Source organism: Antedon bifida, chromosome 4 (assembly GCF_963402885.1).
Source record: "Antedon bifida chromosome 4, ecAntBifi1.1, whole genome shotgun sequence".
NCBI lineage: Eukaryota > Metazoa > Echinodermata > Crinoidea > Comatulida > Antedonidae > Antedon > Antedon bifida.
In genome coordinates this window covers 30217200-30233848 of record NC_136229.1, presented here as the reverse complement: position 1 = coordinate 30233848, position 16649 = coordinate 30217200, and the positions used below count along the sequence as shown (strand labels likewise).

The 16649-nt window shown below is 33.8% G+C and overlaps 1 protein-coding gene across 1 annotated transcript; it reads left to right on the top strand.

Moving 5' to 3' along the window:
• The first annotated feature begins 2387 nt into the window (after window positions 1-2387).
• Window positions 2388-16088, top strand: LOC144841222 (insulin-like growth factor 2 mRNA-binding protein 3). Its single transcript, XM_078697477.1, has 12 exons — window positions 2388-2744; window positions 5591-5651; window positions 6615-6775; window positions 8282-8394; window positions 9178-9284; window positions 9668-9892; window positions 10255-10374; window positions 10512-10764; window positions 11430-11516; window positions 12738-12848; window positions 13312-13662; window positions 14146-16088. The coding sequence occupies exons 1-12, from the start codon at window positions 2549-2551 to the stop codon at window positions 14281-14283; spliced, it is 1923 nt and encodes a 640-aa protein (XP_078553603.1). The 5' UTR covers window positions 2388-2548; the 3' UTR covers window positions 14284-16088.
• The last annotated feature ends 561 nt before the right edge of the window (window positions 16089-16649 follow it).

The window sequence follows — 16649 nt, the reverse complement described above, 5'->3', positions numbered from 1 at the left end:
TGTATGGTAGCATTTGCCACCAATTTGATACTGCTTTTGCAAAAAACTGGACCTGGCCCATGGACTACACTATTTATACAATGGTATAAATAATGAATGTTTTATATTCATTCAATGGTACAAATAATTTCAAGGCCAAGTGAAAGATTAAAATATAAAAAATGTTTATCTTTCACCTAATGAAATTGTATGAATATAAAAATTCATAATTTAAACACGTCACCTACTTTTAACGAGCGACTAGTTCAAGGCCTAAACCAATCAAAAAGGCAGCACTCCAATTTTGGACCCGGAGTAGAACAATAATAGACAGCACACACTATAGGTTGATCAACATGATCAGTCAACAACAGCCTATCTTTGTGTCCTGCGTGTGGTTTCTTACTGTGTACTAAATGAACGTGCAAAACGAACATGCAGTACTCGCATAAGGTCATTGTACTCTTGAAGTAATTAAGACTGCAATAGAAAATTTATTTAATATCATGTGATACAAAATCCTCCAATCAAATGAGAAGAAGAATCTACTTAGGTGTGTTATGATAGACAATATCATGTAGGTATGGACACAATTCAAATTAATTCAAATTGCAATAGTATTCTGACAACATTTGTTATGTCACAAACCACAAATGATGGTTTGTGCTACTTCTGGTAATTCAAAATCATGATGAGTACATATGACAATCACCATTTAATAATAAACAGATATTTTTCGCTACAAATTATATTTTTTTTTATGAAAGCTAATTTGTGCCACTTAGCTATATAAATTATTGAATTACTATGTTGAAATTTCAACCGAAACTAAGTAAATATGTTGACTGTAGTAAGTAACATTACAAATATTTTTTTGCAACAGATTTTATTTGTTTGCATAACTTTGCATTTGCTAAAAAAATTTAAGTTTTGTGGTTGAGATGCTGGGCTACCAATCCCTGAGGCCTTGGTTCATATCCTCTCAGATGTCACCTCACCTAACAAAACAACTCCACTCTGAAATCAAAGGTTTTGCTTATGTAGATCATTCCGTGTGTATGTTTACATTGTGAATGGAGTCGCCTGATATCGAGGCAGTGAACGAATGATAGTTCTAGGCAATGTCCCTAAATAAGAAGAAAAATAAAAAACTAAATTTAATTAAATAACAAATTAAGGCCTAATAGACTGTGTTGCTGGCAACCCTAACTCCTTAAAAATAATTTTTTGTCCACATACTGCACAATTTCCTATTTTTTTAAATGTTCAAATAAATCCCTTTTCACACTAGCATTCTGCATTATTTTTGTATACATATTGTCCACATACTGCACAATTTCTATTTTATTAAATGTTCAAATAAGCCCCTTTTCACACTAGCGTTCTGCATTATATTTGCATACATATTGGCTATTAAATTGTTTTAAACAAAAAAAGCTAAATCAACAACTGAGTGTTGGATAATCTGGTTTTTTTAATTTTTTATGTTAGGTGGCAACAATGGTTTTTACTGTAGTGTATGTGATCAATTGTTCCACAGTAAAGGGAGAAAATAAAATTACCCCTATTGTTAATTGTTTACATCTAAATAGAAAAAAATAGATCTTCTGAGAATCATTATTTTATTATTAAAAAATAATAAAATTTACATAACAAGACCTGTAGTTGTTTTGCATTTATTTGTTTCTGCTTGTTAAGATCAACGTTCCAATTTTACATATTTTCCAAGGAACCAAAGACAAAGGTACAAGATACAATCAAAGTACAGTACTTGGAAGAGTTTTTGAAATAAATATAATATGAGGCTTAATTTGAGATAATTAAAGATTGTAAGGTCCATGATCACAACATGATTATACATATCTTCCTTTGACATTCAAATATATCTTGAAAAGAAGACCATCTTGAAATGAAGCCCAGTGGGCTTTTTTCGAGATTACCTTTGCAAACCACAGAGGGGCTTCTTTTTTAGATGGGCTTCTTTTCGAGGTTTTATTTTACAGTATGTTTGAAACATCAAAATGAAGAAATAAAATTTAACGCTTGATATCTATCTTTGTATACTGTTACTTTTCTATAAATGAATTTACAGATTAAATGTTTACCAATGGATTAGAATGTTTTATTTTCGCATCTGCTCATGTATCTTTGTTTGATTTCTACTTTTTTGTATGAAAACACTCACGAATAAATTAAATCCCAAGAACATAAAAGCTCATTAATATTCATCATCTTAGTTGTGATTCACGCTTATAAGCAATAGTCGACTGTGATTGGCTATAATATATTAAGGCGGAGCTAATAGTTATGGCTTCGCGAATTAGGAGACAAGGTTTTTAGTTTTTAATAAGATCGCGTCAATCATCGGTCACATGACTAGCCCACGTGTCCAAGGCAGAATTCGAGGTATTTACTGTCTTTTTAGAAGGCGGTGCTCCAATCAATCGCATCACACTCACAATCAGACTCTCTCAGTCCGGCAATTTTGCCTCTTTTCACCCCCAAATAACGCCTCTTAGGCTCATATTTCATCTGATAACTAAGCCGGGATACTTTTAAAACCCTCATAATGAACAAGATTTTTGTTGGAAATGTCAGTAACGAAGTTACAGAAGATAACCTACGCCGAATTTTCGAAGAAAATGGCGTTCCCCCAACAAGCGTGCTGATCAAGACACCAGTACAAGGAAAATCGGATAAAACCTTTGCATTCGTAGATGTAGATAGCCAAGAATTGGCTGATAAAGCTATTGAAAAATTAGATGGTAAGTAGTCAACACATTGCTGATTGAGCTTATTTTAATGTATCTATGTTGGCAATTTTCGATCCTGTAGAGTATTTTTATATGAAACATGTGGTGCCAAATGCCGCAATGAAAATCGTTCCTGGAGCATTGTATTGTTGTATTGTACAATGAATGAATGAAATCACATGTGGCGAATGTATTGTTTGTATTATGCCTAGGCTAGTATATTAGGCCTATCTTGTATTCTAAAATGTCCATGTAGGTCTAGCCTAGAGCGGACTATGGATAAAATATCCCAATATTTTAAGCAAGTAAATCAATCAATTAGAATCAATAGCAGACGGAGTAGAACAGTTTTGTATAAAATGCATCATATTTTGTGTACACTGCTGCCTAGCTAGGCTAGGCCTATTGAATAATAGCCTAGGCCTATGCCTACCACGTGTAAAAGAGGCCAAGAGAACAGGCCTATTATATTAAATTATCTACTACCTAGGATCTTAATAATAATATGCTAAGCTACGACACACCGTATGATTCATAATTGATTATAACATATCAAAATAGAATGTGACCAATCTTACGGTACGATATCTGTTACTCTGGCTCTGCTAAAGGTACGGTATTGAGAATCCAGCCTCTAAGCAGTGGTGAGAAAAGGGATGATAGTGGCCTAGTGAGTAAAAGAAAATATATATAGCCGACTAGGTACTGAAGAGTTTAGAGCTCGCGGCTTGAACATGCGATCATGCAGCTGGCTTGCTGAATACCATTGACATAAGCTCTCTTTGATTTTTATTTATGCTTGCGTAGCGCCCTCTATAATTACCGAACTTTAGTAGCCAATGGATACGATACCGTAGCTCTAGACATAACAAATAAATTTGTAGTTTTCCAGTCGGTGAGGCAATTTTGTTGCTCACCAGTCAGCACTGCCATATAGTACTTCCAATTAAAGAAAGATTGGAATTTGAGATTGTCGTAGACAAGAAAAAAGTCTATAAGATGTCTGTGCTGTTTTGTTATGAAGGCAACAACACCCTCGGAGCAACTAGAAAATAATTGTGCTGGTTTCAGAATGTATTAAATCATTGTCTGAATGAGTTTTTATGGAAGATGACTCAAAACTCAATTGATAGTAAGGAGTTATTGCTGTAATATTAGTCACATAAGATCTTTTGTAAACAATTGTAATTTATGAATGGCATAATAAGAATACTCTGGTCATTCCATGTCAAATCACCTAAATTTGAAAAAAAAAAATCTTCAACTTGATCCTAGGTCTTGATTGAAATTTTTAAAATCCTCCGGAATATGCTAAGGCGGTCGTTTTATTTTTCGCCAATCTGGAAACGTTTTTCGCCCTTGGCGGGTCCAGGCATTGGCAAGATGGACGTTGGACAAAATGGGGACTTTGAAATGACTTCGACATTTGGTATAAATTGTCTGAAGAGGGGACCTCTATGTGATTTTACATGGAATGTCTGACCACCTACTGTACAGTATTGTTTTTTAAAGCTAATTATATTAAAATCATAGTGTAGCATGGAGAAACAATTCTCCATACAGTAGGGTTTTAAGGTATACAGTAATTATGGTTTACTTAGTTTACTACTGTAGTAGGGAAGTGTACAGTACACTACTACTGTATATACTATTTAGGTACAGTATCGATACAAATGTATAGTTATTTGCCATGGTTTTAATTTAGTGGCCTGTGAAATAAGAAAAAGAAATGGTACCCTGTTGTTCAATGTATTAAGCAGTCACTAAGCCACTTATTGTATGACCTTTATTTGACCTTTTCTCCAAGGAATTGTATGGTTAAATAAATGAAATTAACATGTTTGAGAACACCAATAGTGAGATCCAAATCTGGCATTTACCAAAATACAGTAGAACCTTCATTTTACATGTTTAGTTTTTTTTTTTTTTACATGTTTTTTTAACCAAAATAGTAATACTATATGCGTTATTTTCTTGCATTGGGGGTGCAATTTAACAACAAACCACAAAGCTATGGCTGTGAGACGAGTCGCACACGTGCAGCAATTTATTGATATATAAATAAAAAAAATCAATATTCTTGTATTTTCTAACAGTAACACTGACTTTATTCAAACATCGCCCAGCATGCATTACTTTTCTAGTAGGCTAGGTCTAGGTAGATATGGACTAGCTTGACCTAGCTAGTGACAGCTGCAAGTTGTAAGTAAAGTCGGCAAACACGGCAGCCTTTTTAGTCACGATCTACGTATTTTGGGGTCAATTTAAGGTGAACCTGGATTTTACGAATCCCTTGTTTTAAATACGTCTTTCGGTCCCGTACGTAAAATGTAGGTTCTACTGTATACAGTAGTAAATTGTCAATACAGATGTATTTTGAAACGGTTGCATTCCATGCATTGTCACGCACCTCCCACAAGTTTCCACGCATTTGTCACGCAGTCAATGTGGGGAAGTGTAGGACCACAATTTTCACAAGTGACGATAGGGCTACAGTACATACTGTACTAACTGTACAGTGCTATATTTTAATGAAATTGAATATCAAATTTCAAAGCCTATGTCATAGTCCTGTAATCTGCAGATAATTTCCTTCAATAAATATTCTTAACAGTATAGCACGTTAGTGTGTACTGTATGGGCCAGGTATACTACATTTAGAGAATCTGATGGTTGTGTGTGAAATCTAAGCATAAATAAAGTAATTCTCCAATTGGCATGTTGGTGGCAGAATGCACACCAATACCAATTGCTTGCAATATCCAGTGATCATATTGTGCTTATAGAGAGATTTCTTGCAGTTGTTGCCAACTACTGTACATGCAGCTTTGAAATCATTCTTTGTCTCCCTTGTCTAGGTTATAATCTTCTTGGATCTGTAATCGCTGTTGAGCACTCAGTTCCCAAAAGAGGAAGAAAGTAAGTAAACATATTTTATTACAAAGCATGTGAAACTAATTGTGTATCCAGTGGTTTTTACTGTAATTGTGTGGGATTTTCTATCTTGTCAATTAACTATAAAAAGATGAAATAAACAAACAGCATTCCGATAATTAAGTAACAAGTAATAAATATTTATTACAATTTTTATGGATCATTTACTTTGATGTAGTAGAACTATTATAAGGGGATACATTTGTAACCCCAAAAAATATCCCACCATTAAAGAAATATACTTACCAAATGAGGGGCTTAAAGTATGTTATAGAATTAACTGCAAAGTTTTTTTGCAATTAGAATTGATATGGATAGACATATAGATTGTTTTACATACTGAAAGGGTCAAAAGGTCAGACATACTGAGAACAGGAAAAGGGGTGGATGTAAAATGTAGGCTGCAGCCTGCTACTCATCCTGGCAGACTGCCTTTAAACATGTTGCCTGTTTAGAGTCACAGAAGGGTGAATCTGTGACTAACCCATCTTGACTAAAATACCACTAAACAAAAATCAATAGAATATAAAATACTCAAATACATAAATAAATGAAGATTTAATTAAATTATAGTGAGGAAGATAAGTGATCTTGCAAAATGATTTTTTATGAACAATTGAATTATATCATTTACAGTATAAAAAAATATAAAATTTGTCTAAATATGGTACAATTAAGAGGATGTCTCATCATTTGTCATTAGCAATCAAGCATGAAAGTCTACTGATAGTACACCACTACCAAACTGATGAAAAAGAGAGCATAGTAATATCTTTGGTCGATGCATTATGATTAAATATTTAACGAATGTTTATTGATCTCCTCATTGCATTACTTTGCTTTTTCTGCCTTTATTTTATATGTTCAGCATGTGCTATTAGGTCACCATCAATCAACAAGGTTCGATAAAATAATAATTTTAAAAAACAATTCTTGTTGCTTATACAGTAGTCAAGCTGGCAACAATGGTGGTGGACAAAACGCTCAGAATGGTGTCCCACGTAAACCAACCATGGAGGTTCGACTTCACAACATCCCTCTACAAGTATCTGTACAAGATGTTGAAAGGTTACTCAACACTTTTGGATCCGTTTCTAAATGTGACAAAGGTAACTAAAATACTTAAAGATATATTGTAATGCCCCCTAAAAGTTAGATATACAAAGTGTAGCATAACCAAATACTAAACAGAATTTTGCTTCCTACTCCAAATTCGGATGAATCAGCAGGCTAATCAAATTGAAAATGTTCCCCGATGCATTTAGTATGTAACACAGATTAAAACATTAAATGCTAATTATAATGAAATGATTGTAAACAACCAACCAGGAAAACTTGATTCACTGTAATAGGCCTAGCCATGTAATAGGCCTAGCCATGTAATACTGTAGGCCTAGCCAATGCATTGTTGCACTCATTTTTAATGAGAACATTTATAGAAATGTTGATGATTGAACTATTTAAAATTATAATGAAATTCATGATTGTAAACAACCAACCAGGAAAACTTGATTCACTGTAATAGGCCTACTGTAGCCATGTAATAGGTTTAGCCATGTAATAGGCCTAGCCAATGCATTGTGGCACTCATTTTTAATGAGAACATTTATAGTTGATGTCGTGAACATACAGTATGAACTGTTTAAAAGCTTGTCAATTGTAAACTAATGTACTGTGGGTGTTTTTTGGTGTTATTCAAATACCAGTAGTTTGTAGAATAATCGGTATTTATCCAATGCCCTAGAGATTTTAAATCATGTTTTTTTCTTATTAGATTCTAATGCCTCTTTAAGTCTAATACTAATCTGAACACTTGATCCGTTTACCAGAAAGAAAATTGTGATTTACATTTAAATATTTAATTTAAACTTATTTGCTCTGTTTATTGTATTCACTTTATAACTTTTTTTTTTGTGTAGTACTACTAGTAGTATTGGCATACATAAAATATTGTTAAATGTCAAGAAGCTTGAATGATACGAAAGCATAATATGTTAATGCGACTGATTCTCCTCGTTAAGCATGCTTATGTATGGATAAGAGCTGTTCTGCATGGCAGCCATTGTGCTTAAACATAAAATATGTTGCACAAGTCTACTTTACTTGGCTAACATAAAATATTTTGCACAAGTCTACTTTACTGTACTTGGCTTATAGATAATTTTTTTACACTTTGCTCTATTACAGGTCTAGTAAGACATACAGTACAGTACTCAATGATTATATTGAGCATTTTTTCTGTGAAATAATCTATTTTAGTGATTTGTAAAAATCATGTCATTTTTAATGTAAAGCCAATTTAACAGGTTGTGAAATACTGTAGGTAACAATAACACAGATTAGAACCAGTTTTTAGCTTCCAGCTCATTTAACACAGTCTAGAAAAAATTAGCTAGTGAAATTTAAATCTAGTTTAAGTCACAACATTTATTGCTTGCAACATTGCTTGAAAATTATTTTGAGAAAGCTATTTTCTATCAAATTTTTCCAATTTCTGCTGCCAAGAAAAAGAAGATAATTTATTTGCACATTATTGAAGCAGGCCATCAAATTTGTTGAATAAATAGTATTAGAATGTCTGGTTCTTATTTGCTTATTGTTTTATTCATGTTTAGGGGCAGAAGGTAAAAATGGCTACACAGTTTATGCTACATACAAGGCCCCAGAACAAGCACAACAAGCTGTTCACCAACTAAATGGTTATGAATATGAAGGGTCAAATCTTAAGGTATGTTTTCTTTGTTTTGCTGTGTAGTAGTGTGAGAAATGTGAAGCCGGATTGGAAATTTGTAATAGAGAACAAACTTGTGCTAGCTTGAAAACCATGTCTAGCTTATTCATCACAACTAATATAATAATGGTTACCGATGATGTTAACTATTAATGATCACTTCTTAATTTCCTGTCTGTAATGGCTTTCTAGTCCATGAGAATAATGCTGTGCCATATCACCATTGGCACCTGACTTAACGACATTATGAAGATGTTTAAGCCGTCATTTAGCCATAGCGACTATCGCCAACAAGACTTGTAGTATTACTGTGGTAATTTTATTTTGGAAAAAAAAAATATGGCCATGGGAAAACTGTCTTGGCTTGTCTTGAAACATACTGCAAGATTCTTGTCGTTCTTTGCGTTGTAAAATGATCCGGTTATTAATTTGAAAATGCATCGCTTCAGTTGATTTTTTCATCAAATTTTCTACTTAAAGCAATAATTCATGTGCGATGTTCCATCATTGTACTCTCCTCATTTAGATGTTTACTCTTGGGTTTTAGATTGTAGTTATGGGAAAAATTTAAAATAAAAGAAGAATTCTAATTATTCATTTGAATATGTTTGTATACAAATAAAAAAACTGTAATTTCAAATTGTAACCTGAAGCAATTTCTTCAATTCAAATTTACAATTAGTTGCAAAAAATGCATGTTTTCATCTGTCTTGTTTTTATGGCTAGCTAAATCATACATAATGTTTTCATTGAATGGCATGTATTTTCTCATCTTCATAGGTAAGATATCACAATGGCCCTCGTGGACAACGCCGCTACCGTAACCAATCTGGATTTATGAATAACCAACGTGGTTCAGGACGCAGTAAACCAGACTTTTTAATTAGGTATATCTTTAATTGGATGTATTTTTGTTACATAATGCAATTACTAGTATAACTTCATTATTAAAATAAATTAAATAGTTCAATCAGAAATGCTGTTAAAATCAAATGAAATTATCTACACTGCCAGTAATCAATATATATTGGCTCAGTCGATTTAATTAGTCCTATCAACACAATAACCTGCCTGTTTTTCTATAGACTTTACATTAGGTCATTTCATATATTGGAAATAAACTTATATTGTAATTGTGCAAAAATGCTGCCTTTAGTCCAGTCCAAAATAAAACATAAAAAATGTAAACATCAGGGCCTTTGCTTCATTTAAGTGTGCATAATCAATGTGTCTTAGCATTATTAACAGACATTTCATGCTATCCATTCAGAATGCTCGTCCCAAGTGAACTAGTTGGCGCCATCATTGGTAAAGGAGGTGCTAAAATACAAGAAACCTCAAACACAACAAGTACAAGAATAGATGTACACCGTAAGGAGAACCCTGGCTCTGCTGAGAAGGCTGTCACTATATTTGGGTTGCCAGAAAACTGTGCTAAGGCTAGCTCAAAGATACACACAACAATGGTAACAGAGAGCCAGAGTAACAACAAAGGGTAACATGCATTTTATTTTTACATGCATTTATTGACTGCCAGAACGTTAAATATTTTCATAAAAAACAACTTTGGCATTCACACAAACGAAGGTAGAGGAGGCAACTGAGCATTAAGCTCACTGACTCCTTAAGTACTAATTATATCATGAGAACGTTATACAAGCCTTGCTAGTTGCTGGATCTTATGCAGTGTAAACATGCTGTTGTTTGGTATGTCAGCTTTTTGATGTCAGCTTTTAAAAAACAATTTTTCCACTTTTAATTAAACAAAGCTGGCGTGAGGATGAATGTTCGAAAAGAATTGATATAATATTGACCAATATAAAAATTATTCACATTTTTTTTCTTCCTTTCCTTTAGAACTGATGTTCCACTTAAACTATTAGTACACAATGCCCTCGTAGGGAGACTGATCGGTGTTGGTGGACGAACATTGAAAAAAATAATCGATGACACAAAGGCTACCATCAGAATCTCCCCGTAAGTACTGTGCGAATCAACAAATTATTTATTAATTTCAACAGAGAATATGCATTAGACCCGCATACAGTTTAAATAGTAACGGCTCCTAAAGACAGCATTTTTGCACCATTACAATATAAGTTTATTTCCAATAGAATATATGAAATGACCTATATCAAACCAGAGAGGACAGTCTTTATTCGTGGCTCAGATGAACAATGTGAAGCCGCAGTCAAAGAAGTGACACAGAAACTGTTTGAGATATATCAAAACCACGTACAGAATGTGCAGCAGCAACAACAGCATAATCTCTTCCCTGGCCTAGATCACATGGCGTTGTTCTCTGGAATGGGCAATATGCCACAATACAACAATATGTACAACGGTGGATTTAACATGAATGAGATGGTAAGCCAAGCACAGTGCTTGAATCACACAATATCCTGGAGTTCACTATATTTCTAGGTCTTCCTGGCAAAGGTTAAAGTGCAGTCATTCATCCATGATCATCAAATATTCTCATCTCTTATTCACATGGAAATAGTTTTGTGTATGTAAAGCTCTGTCTACACTATCAAACTAGTTTAACAAAAAAGTATGATTTTCCCAAATATGGTAGTGATATGCTTCAATATGGTAGTGATGACATGTCCATTATGGGCACATCACATTTTTTTGTCACATGTTTGCTAGTGTAGACAGCATTAGGCTGCCCGACATTTGAACCGGAGTATTGAGCTTTATGCATATATTTTGTACTTCTTTTCACCTATATTATGCAATTTTCAAGCATTATTTTACTGTGGATAACTGTATGATGAATACATTGAGCCAATCCTGTGAGAGAATCGGTGATATAAAAAACAATGTTTTTCCTGATGGTTATCCACTACTGACTAGTAGTTTTGTTTTGTGTTCATTATAGCAGTAAATAAATTATCAATGTGACACCTAATTAAATTATTAGCAAAAGCAACTATTATTGCACATGTAGCATTTAAATTTTAATTTAGGGAAAATCCGTACTTGAATATAATAGTAATTGATTTTAATGTGTGCATTTGTATTTTCAGGCTCAAAATCAAGGTGGTATTTTACCAGGGTTATACTACCCACAAGGTGGACAGAATAACCAGAGTCAACAACATCCACAAGTTAGTGTAAGTAATGCAGCAACTATCAGTGGTGTCATTTTTAGCCTGCTGCAGCTATTTTTGAGAACCTGGGGAAAATCTAGGGGGCCAGCCTAGCACTTCAGACCAATGAGTTTGGGGTGCATTATATTGTTACTTTGATCAAAACCTCATTATTTCACTTCTCTGACATAATATTATTCTCTATACTATATTTTTTCTAATTATGAATAATTCCCCTAGCCCTAATTAATTTTAATAATGTATGATCTTTGAAGAAAATTTGAACATTGGAGCTAGCGAACAAATAAATAATATTCAAAATTATACAAAAACAATAATGAACAAAAAAATATAGTAACCACATCTAATGTAAGTAGGCAAGAGAAGTTTATGAATTCAATTTATGTGCACTTCAATAATGCTTAGATAACTGAATGATGAATACATTGAGCCAATCCTGTGAGAGAACCAGTGATGTAAAAAACAATGTTTTTCCTGACTGTTATCACGGTTTTATGCAGTGCACTGTAACAATCTAGTACTAGAAGCTGCACAAGTATGGCAACCCCATTTGTGGATGCCTTGAGCTGTTTCTATGCAGCATTCACAATAACACTGGTCCGCCGGTCAAATGACAAGTCCGCTTGGCCAGTTAGAATTTCATTAACACCTGACTAAAATATCAATAGTTTTACTCAATTCACCTTGTATCACAATTTCCTTACATTTCACACCCGGACCAATGTAAACAAGGATCGATTTTCTGTACCTCATTTTTAGTTTTTAAAAGTTACAAACAGTATTTTGGTTGTGAATTGAAGGCCTCTCTATAGTCCCATAATCTGTGACCAGTAAAAAGAGTGGAGGATCAGTAAAAATTACTGGTCCACTTGTCTTGTTAATATGCCTACCACTTTAATGCCATGAGCTTTTGGACCAATTCCTATGTGATTGTTGTTTTCCATGTTATATTGCCGAAAAGTGTTCACTAAAACAATGTCTTAAATTTATTTAGTATAGTTAATTGGAAAATATTTCAGAGGTTCTTGTATGGGTGCTATGTTTAAATTAAGCTAGCTGGATGACCTTAAAATAAGCTTTTAAGGTGGGTGGAAGATCTCTACCCACAATTACATGGGTGGAAGATTTTGAAAGGATCCTGCCCACCTCCACCCATAATTACATAAATTACATGTGGTTTTGCAGTATCTTTCATTTTAAATATCTTCTTATTTGCTTACACAGTCAAATGAGACCGCTTTCCTGTACATTCCCAAAGATTCAGTAGGTGCTCTAATTGGTGTCAAGGGTAAACACATTCAGGAAATTGCACGCAAATCTAGTGCATCCATCAAGGTAAGATGCCTTCCACATGCTATTGTTGAATTTATTCAACCTTTATTGAGATTATCCAAAATTACCTTGAATGTGCCAAACATATTATCGCAAGCCTTGCATGTTGCTTTATCAGAAAAATTAGTTGTGTGTGTGATACACTGAATTGCAAAGCCTAGTTATTTAACTGAGCCCTCTTTCAGATATTTATCTTAAATGCTGTAATGGTAAAACTAAAACTTTGTTTGAAATGAATTATAAAATATATTCATCTTCTGCTCCATGCAGAATGTGTGGTCTTTGATTGCAGCACTATATAAATAAGCTTTCACACATCGTACATTAAAACAGGATGTTGAGATTGCCTTAACTATTCTCAATGCAATGCAAATTTATCATCAACCCCATTTTAACCTTTTCATAAAAACAGTGTACATAATATAGCCATTTCTTGATCCAAATGATTGTGCATTTTTTTTTGAAGATTGCCCCAGCTGATGATGACACAAACATGGAACGAAAAGTGACGGTCATCGGCAGCCCAGAAGCACAATGGAAGGCACAATTCTACATCTATGACAAAATCAGGCGAGAAGGATTCTTCGGCAGTGACGAGGTTCGCCTTGCCTCCGAGGTCGCTGTTCCTGGACGTTTCGTTGGACATATCATTGGCAAGAAAGGACGCAATGTTCGTGAGTTGCAGCGTGTGACAAGCGCTCGTGTTGAGGTGCCAAAGAACGACGTAAATAATGGTAGTGGAGATGCTGAGGAGACAACAGATGAGACAGAAAAGGAAGTGTGTGTTCGTATCTTTGGACACTTCTACTCAGCCCAAGTAAGTTAAACAGGAAGACATTTTATTTCAGTAACCACGGTTCTGTAGTATTCAAATTCCTTAATACCATTAATGTAATTCGTACAAAGTGAGTCGTAAACATATCCCTAAATGTTATTACAACAATCTATCTACCTGTATATGGGGTGGTATGACATTTGATGCAAATAGCTAATGTATTAAGGCTGTAGCCTGTATGCTTAGGCTCCTGCAAGGTTATGCCAAAAACCCTTCAATGCATTGCTTTCTTTTTTCGATGAGTTGTGATCATTTAGACAGTTAGCGTGAGTTGCTCGCCATTGATTGATCCATTGGATCGTTGAAAGGATAGCCTTTTGGGTTATGTAAATACACAACATAATTGTAAGATGTAAATAGCAGCAGTAGTTATTATCTTGATAAGAGGTAGTAATGGCATGTGTGCTTATGTGTCAGTGTAGGAATACTGTACGGCATAAAATCTGATTGTTTTTCTTCTTCTAGGCCGCACAACGGCGTATCCGAAGAATGCTGCAGGACTTCTACATGAAATCATCTAGCTACCCACAGTATGCTCCCCGCCGAAATGCTGGACAAGGACCTGGACCAGTACCAGTACCAGAGCAACCAATCGAAGCTTAAACAACTGTTTACAACGATTAAAGACAAAACAAAATGTTTAAAAAATAAATAAAAAAACTTATTAAAAAAAATAGCAAAATATAAAAATACAAAAAAAAAGTAAAATACAAAAGGAGAACACAATTAAGTAGTTCTAAGAGTCTGGACAGAGACTAATGGAACTTGCGATTTGTACTGCTTGTTTTTTAATGAACACGAGGCATCAATTCCCTGTAAGACAAGAAAAAAAATAAAACCTTTTTTGGAACTTTTTTTTTAACGAGAAGTATAAGAATTTTATTATGTTCATTTGTATATGAGGCATATGCTTTTTGATAGTCTGAATTAAATTTTTATTTTTGATATCAAAAAGAAAAAAAATGAAATTTGATTTTTGAATTTGGAGTAAGCAAAATATAAATACTTTACATTTGAATATGTAACTCTTTAAAAGTTACAATAAGATGCCTAACATTAGGAACACGATTTGGTAAATTCGTAATGGAATTTAGCCAAATTTTTCCATATACTACCTTCTGGAATTATACCCCAATAAACACAAACATTGGGCTGTTTTTGACATACTTAGAAATGACATCGAACAGGTGTCGACCTGTATTAGCGTGTTCCGTAAAAACCCAAATCATGTGTTTAAAACAAGCAGATAAATCTATAAAAAGAAAGGAAAAGCTGAAATATCTTCGGCAAGAGTTTCAACAACGATGACGAGAATCCTTGCCACGGACGTTTGTTGCTTTTCCTTTCCAAGAGAAATAAAACTGATAATTTACAAAGCAAATTTATGTTAACAAGCATGCAAAAGAAGGTACGGTACTCGGAAATAGTAGTTTCTTGTGGTGATCAATTAAAATTCAAATGTATTAATAATGATAATTACATTAATTGAAGCATCTTGCCTGTAACATCAGAATGTTTGAATTTGTTAAAGGTTGTCTTGAGCTAGCACACAAAACATCAATCATTTCCAAAGAACGAATATGTTAGGTTTTCAGCGGTAGCGGCATGTATTACTAACCTCAATGCAACTGGTTTCTCAAGGCGATACTCTGTACTGTTGCTAGGAATGCAAACGGGCTTTTCATCATAGTTGGACTAAGAACACTTTAGCCATTCGTAGTCTTTTAGATCATGCATATATTAGTGGCGATATAACTGTTGTATTTTATCTTTATATGCATGTATTAAATATAAAACATTTATTTCAGTTGAGAGAATTTATCAATGACATTACATAGCAATGTGGTTAGTCAATGATTTTTTTTTGTGCATGTTTGTTTTCTAAAAAAATGTTAGTTATTAATTAAGCTTAAATCATTCTTTTTAATTAAAAATGTTAATTTACATTTCGCGTTAATGTGATTTGTACTATGTAGGTGTAGAATTTTTGGCTGGTCTATCTTTAACGCATTTTTGACTTTTCGGTTTAGAAAAGAAATTCTTTTTCTATCCTTAATCTTTAATATGCGTCATCTGCGTAAGATAACCATAATAGGTAATAGTCGTACAGTAATTAAGGTATATATAAGGTTTTTTTCGCAAAAAGTGCTAGCTCTCGACTTCTCAATCCCCACAAGAAACTACTCCTTCAAATATTAAAACTGCCATAAAAATATCAAAACTTGATTTCGGTTTGGTGCTTAAAAACGGATTATTAACAAATCCGATTACCGATCTTCTTTATATGCGTGTTTGCCGACTCTCATCGTCATCACATTATTGTTTACCGCCCGTTTGCAGTCTGAGAACACCGCATTTCACCGCATATCTTTCAGCGAAATAAAACAAGTATTTCTGTGAAATTCAAAGTGATTCAATTGTTTTTTTTATTCTGTTCTGTTTAGTTTTGAATTAGTACCATCAACAAATGATTATTCTGGAACCTGTTGTATCACCAGTACAGTATATTTCCAAATGAATAGTGTATTTAGTAATGTTATACTGTACTGTATTTAATAATAATTTCTGAGTTCTGTAGTTTATAGAATATAAACTTAATAAAATAAGGCAAATAAAAATCCTTCTGAAAGTGGGTTTGTCGTTATCCTCCTATAATATGGTCCAATTTTCCCAATAGCAGACTCTGAATGCCGGAAACTCTCCCAAAACCAGATTTTTCTTGATTTCAAATGGTCCCAAACCAAATACAAAATTTTGAAGAAAGCCAGACAATATTAGGCCAGTCCAATGGTGTCTGGTACTTAGAGAGTTGATCTTAAATTATTCACTTCTGATTCTGAGACTTTAAGTTGTCAGTACAGTACTAGTGGTGTTTACATATTTTTGTATCTGCGTTTCATAGCTAGGAGTAGCCACCAGGTCCAACCAGCAGCTACTCTCCATCACAAACATTGTTTAATAATTGCGGT